This window comes from Sceloporus occidentalis, unplaced genomic scaffold (genome assembly GCF_023333645.1).
Source record: "Sceloporus occidentalis isolate IW3139 unplaced genomic scaffold, rSceOcc1.0.p SCAF_1, whole genome shotgun sequence".
Lineage (NCBI taxonomy): Eukaryota > Metazoa > Chordata > Lepidosauria > Squamata > Phrynosomatidae > Sceloporus > Sceloporus occidentalis.
In genome coordinates, this window is record NW_028316981.1 from 209,336,619 (window position 1) to 209,342,342 (window position 5,724).

The 5,724-nt window shown below is 41.1% G+C and overlaps 1 protein-coding gene across 2 annotated transcripts; it reads right to left on the reverse strand.

Moving 5' to 3' along the window:
• Positions 1-459: 459 nt before the first annotated feature.
• On the reverse strand, positions 460-4,514 carry LOC149323297 (uncharacterized). Of its 2 annotated transcripts, XM_089510787.1 has the most exons (4): positions 4,134-4,514; positions 2,936-3,092; positions 2,615-2,806; positions 460-1,166 (listed from the first exon to the last, which is right to left on the reverse strand). In XM_089510787.1, exons 1-4 carry the CDS (start codon positions 4,263-4,265, stop codon positions 652-654), a joined length of 996 nt encoding a protein of 331 aa, XP_089366913.1. In that variant the 5' UTR covers positions 4,266-4,514; the 3' UTR covers positions 460-651. The 2 variants fall into 2 exon arrangements, with proteins under 2 accessions (XP_089366913.1, XP_089366902.1); XM_089510776.1 differs by lacking the exon at positions 4,134-4,514 and having other exon boundaries at positions 2,936-3,881.
• Between the last annotated feature and the right edge of the window lie 1,210 nt (positions 4,515-5,724).

Below are 5,724 nucleotides of genomic sequence, written 5' to 3' on the forward strand. Positions count from 1 at the left end.
ATATATTTATGTATATATACATATATGTGTGTGTACATATGTTTACATAGGTGGTAGATTATTTTGTTATGATCATACTGTGTCAATGTGTGTTAAACACATTTTACTACGTTACATGTTATTCCTATAACGGTAATATATGTTGAATACCATTATGTACAACATTCTATGTTAATCTCAGGTAAAGACATGTCACATACCTCTATATGTCTTCTTAACACTATATCAGAGGTTTGACAGGGTAAATCATGACAAGAATTTGAAGTCAACATATGCACTTTTCTATACAATGAAGTGTTGATACAACCATGTTACCAATACAAATGTATATAATTTTTCCTTTTTAAAAACTGTTAGTGATGAAGTTTTGTAATAAAGTTAATAATATTTTCCTGTCAAATTTTTACCAACATTGTGATTTATTTCTAATGCATTACAAATAGTACAACAGTGTTCTCTACATCCAAATTAATTTGCTTAAACTAAAGTCTTCACTAAAACAAACATAATACATCAAAATCCTGCAGCAGAAAAGAATAGAGCAAACACATAGCACAAAACCAATTCAACTATCTATGCATTACCATTTATTACAGCTAAAATCCTAAAATTTCTGACATGCAGTAACTAATCGTACTGTTATTTCTTTAATCATGGAGAAAAAGGTACAGGCTTCTTTATTACTCTTGGGGCCCGGAACTTTCTAGAAATATCCAAGGCAACACTTGGACCGGGGTTGACTGGTTGCTCTTCTGAACACTGTGAGGTTTTGTTTTCTTTTGCGCATGCATCTAATTCATTTGTTGGAAGACATTGTTCTTCACATTGTACATTATCAGCAACCTTTCTCTTCACACGCCTAACAACCCTGACTGGTTTTGACTGTCTCATTGCACACTCCTCCTTGTATGTATTTGTAAACTCTTTTAAAACACCTATTAACTCCTTGAAATTAGACCTTGTTTCTTCTAGATACAACTTTTTCCATTGCATTTCTTCCTTAAAATGATCATTACTGTTTTCCACTAGAGTCTCCACATTTTTCCTTGAGGTTACCATCAATTCACGACCCAACAATTCATAATTTGCTTTTCCAGATTTTTTCCTAATTAAAGCAAGCCTCTCCGAGGGGGTGAGTGATGCAATTTGTCTTGCAGAGTAAGTTTCTGAAAGTATAAAATATGAAAAATATTTGTAAGTTTCTTGCATTTTTAAAAATTCTTAAATTTAAAAATTATTTAAAATATCATTACATATATAACATTGTTGAATATTACAAAATTACATTCAGATAAGAATTTGTTAATTCATTTATGAATATGATTTATAGAAGCTAACATTTATTTTTTTGTTAAAAATCCCCCACCCCAAGTCAGAGAGGAAGAGCAGAAATAATTATGCTGGCTGCAGAATTCAGCCATGTAGTTCAGGCCTGGGAAGTGGTGGGGGTTTGTGCATATCAATAATGTCCCTTGCATAGGAGGTAGAGGAGAGGTACATCTGCATTTGAAATGCCAGCCCACATCTCCCTCCCTCCCTCTTTAAGGAATCATGTTCCTCTAGTTCCAATCCCAGCCTGGCTGGCTATTAAACAAAGGAAAATGACATTTTCCTCTGTCCACATATCTCCCCCCCTTCCCATTGCTGGAGAGGAAAGGGGAACAATGAACAGAAAGGCCTTCACCAGCGACACCTCTGTCCAGTCACATACTCTCAGCCTCAGCCACTGCTGGCTGCAGAATTCAGCCATGTAGTTCAGGCCTGGGAAGTGGTGGGGGTTTGTGCATATCAATAATGTCCCTTGCATAGGAGGTAGAGGAGAGGTACATCTGCATTTGAAATGCCAGCCCACATCTCCCTCCCTCCCTCTTTAAGGAATCATGTTCCTCTAGTTCCAATCCCAGCCTGGCTGGCTATTAAACAAAGGAAAATGACATTTTCCTCTGTCCACATATCTCCCCCCCTTCCCATTGCTGGAGAGGAAAGGGGAACAATGAACAGAAAGGCCTTCACCAGCGACACCTCTGTCCAGTCACATACTCTCAGCCTCAGCCACTGCTGGCTGCAGAATTCAGCCATGTAGTTCAGGCCTGGGAAGTGGTGGGGGTTTGTGCATATCAATAATGTCCCTTGCATAGGAGGTAGAGGAGAGGTACATCTGCATTTGAAATGCCAGCCCACATCTCCCTCCCTCCCTCTTTAAGGAATCATGTTCCTCTAGTTCCAATCCCAGCCTGGCTGGCTATTAAACAAAGGAAAATGACATTTTCCTCTGTCCACATATCTCCCCCCCTTCCCATTGCTGGAGAGGAAAGGGGAACAATGAACAGAAAGGCCTTCACCAGCGACACCTCTGTCCAGTCACATACTCTCAGCCTCAGCCACTGCTGGCTGCAAAGCCATGTTCCTCTCTGACCACATATCTCCCCCCTCCACATTGCAGGAGAGGAATGGGAGAAATAAAAAGGAAGGCCATTGTAATGACCTTTCTGTAGAATGTTATTCAGTGTTGTTGGGGGGTGGGGAAGAATGTGGCCATACAATGCTGCTGGGCTAATGAGACAAAATTAAATGTGGAATGTAAGGGGTTTGGAAGGGTATGAAATGGACTAACCGCTTGGTTGAACAGGCTGTAGATTCGGAAATTCTGGTTCATCTGGCTCCACATCACCAGAAATTGCCTGTTCAGGGACGCACTCTCCCATTGGCACCGTATCATCTTGCTCAGAGTCAATTACAGTCATGTCTTCATCTCTTTCTTCCTGTACTGAAGTCAAGTTCAAAACAAAGTGTTCTTGAACAGCATCTGCAGAATTAAAAAGGGTTGGTGGTACAGTAATTTCTGAAACGGCTTTGCAACATATATTATTGCAAACATCTTGAAATTTGTACTCGCCAATACATAGGATGTTTTAATTTTTTGCAATAATCTTACCTTGAGTAAATAGATCCTCAGATGACACATCAGGTGTTGAGCTAAGAGGTTGCGTGTTGGGTGGCATTTCTGTAGGGTTGGTTTTTTTCTCAAACCTTAAAGCATTTCCCCCTGCTGCTCTTTTCGCTTCAATGCTAGCGTCTCCAGCAAAGACGTCCTGTAGTTCATGGAAAAATGGAAAATCAATAGCTCCCATCCCACTGGTTTTTGACATCTGAAGAGATTTCTTAAAACCGCGTTTCAGCGATTTCGCCTTCGTTCTGCATTCCGAAGCAGAACGATTAAATCCATGTTTACGTAGTTGAGACGCAATTTTTTCATACACACAGATGTTCCTGTGGTTTTTGCTAAGTTGCATCTGCACTGTCTCTTCTCCCCAAATAGCAATCAAACATCTAGTCTCTTCTACTTTCCAGCTAGCGCCCCTTCCTCCAACTTGTGTTCTTTCTTCCATAGCTAAATTAGTTTCAGGGTAGCCAAAATGAGGCTGGAACAAGCACAAGTTGTCTTCACCTCACCTCAAAAGTGATTTCAAAAATGGCTCTGGAAGTTGTAGGCGGAAATGGGGGAGGGAGCAAGGCAGTAAAGGTGCTAATTTCTCACCTTTGAAGCACTGCAGCAATGTGTCCCCATGGCAACGAGAAGTAGCCCTTTCCCGTCATTTGTTATGCCAGCCAGGCATGGACCAAGGATGCTGGAAACAGATACCCATCCCCCGCTGCCCACCGCTACTGCTTGCTACTCCCCCTAAAGGCTTGTCTTGTAATACCAGCAAAACAAAATTTCTTAACCCCCCCAAACCAAACCTTCTTCAGGCCTCAGTTACAAATAGAATTGAACTGGCCAAGCAAATAATATGAAAACCCTCCACCTACAGCTTAACTTTCCACCCTCTACCGTCCTCAGTAACACTAAAATAAAACATCATCCAAAAAAAGTATCATGATTGATGGTTACTATTACTAGGTAGCACAGCGGAAATTTATGACTTCAGAAACAAATAAATGTAATATTAGCATCACACAGCATAGGGGGGGAAAAAAAGCCGGCAAGCGCCTGTCAGAGAAGGGCCAGCTGAGCTCCGTTTGACATATGCAGCAGGCGCTTAGTTAACAGGGGATCCAGGCGCTTGAACGATTCAGGGAACGAGCGCCTCTGGCAAAAATAAAATATTAAAAAAATTAAAACGAGTCCTTACCTTTCTTTTCTGCAACAAGATCAAGGCTTGAGCAACGGACAAAGGAAAGATGGCGGCGGTCACGACGGATGGGGACAGAAAGGGCAACTCCCCCAGGGACAGCCCCCATCGCGGTCCGCTCCTCCCATCCATCTAACACGAATCCACGGCTGTCGTTCCTATTTAAATACTCCGGTTCCTAACTCGAATCAATGGAAAACTGTAGGTTGGACCCTAGTGTTTTTTTAACACGCGTTAAATGAGGAAGAATCGATTTAAAATTTTATCCCGCTCTACGATTCGATTTCTAATGGGGACGAATGCGGGTTGCTCTAGAACCGTTCTAGGTATAAATCGAATCCTAATAGGAACGGCACTCCTTGAATTCGATTCAGAACGCGGGGTTTCACCTAATGGGAACATCCCGTATATTAATTGCTAGATCAACATAGTCTGGGAAAGTTAGTCTTCTTGCACTAGACCTCCCAGAATCCCATAGATGGCATGGTGATTCTTGGGAACTCCAGTCCTAGGACTAAATTCAGTTGTTAGAACTAGCTAGAGTAGATGCATTTGATCAGTGGGAAATTGGTAAATCAACACATCTGCAAGTTTCACTGATTCAGTGGATTTACTCTGTTTGGGACTATTAATTGGGTTTTGTTTTTCTTGCTGTGTGCTTTCATGTTATTTCTGCCTTATGGTTATGGAGGTTGCCATAATTTGTCCATAGGGGGTTTGCCATTATCTATCTCTGAGGCTGAGAGAACATGACTTCCCAAAGTTACCCGAGAGGGTTTCCAAGAATAGCAGTGAGAAACTGACAATATAATCAACTATATCACAACAATGTAGCAAAGGAATAAAACCACCAATTTAACTTATATGCAATGATCATATCAGATGTTGTGAAGATCTGAGAGAGCACATTCCACGTCCATCTGCTATTTGTCTTCCATTTGTGGAACAATTTGCTATTTACTGTTTGTGGAAATCAATTTACCTCAATAGAGGTTATCAAGACCACAGGAAGCACATGGACATAGTTTGGGATATATAGTTCACTATAGCAGTTTGGAATGTGTATTCTGTGTTTCACAATATTACTGCAATGTGGTTACTACATATAGATATATATGATAATTGTATATATGTTAGAGTTGTAGTTTTATTCCTTTGGTACATTGTTGTGATATAGTTCATTATACTGTCAGTTTCTCACTGCTATTCTTTCTGTGTTTGTTGTGAACCCTCCTGTTGTGTGTTCTCATGTTGGGATTTTGAACCAGAAAGAGGGGTGCAGTGGCTTCATGGTTAAGACACCAATTCTGATAACTGGAAGATCAGAAGGTTGGCAGTCCGAAGTCCAACTACTGCATGATGGGGTGAGCTCCCGTCACTACTCCCAGCTTCTGCCAATCTAGCAAATCGAAAGCATGCAAATGCAAGTAGTTAAATAGGTACCACCTTGATGGGAAGGTAACAGTGTTCGGTGCAGTCATGCTGGTCACATGACCACCAGAGCAATCCTTGGACTGCTCTAGTTAATTCCTGCAAGCCCATATCCATGCCCTCTTTAATAGAGTCCATCCATCTAGCCTTCCTCTCTTTC

What these genes read in the sequence shown, in the direction of transcription:
- LOC149323297 (XM_089510776.1), bottom strand. Translation starts at nt 3,389, where the DNA reads ATGGAAGAAAGAACACAAGTTGGAGGAAGGGGCGCTAGCTGGAAAGTA. An exon ending in TGAGGATCTATTTACTCAAG is followed by an intron (nt 2,807 to 2,935) that starts GTAAGATTATTG and finishes TTAATTCTGCAG; the next exon opens with ATGCTGTTCAAGAACACTTT. An exon ending in ACAGCCTGTTCAACCAAGCG is followed by an intron (nt 1,167 to 2,614) that starts GTTAGTCCATTT and finishes TTATACTTTCAG; the next exon opens with AAACTTACTCTGCAAGACAA.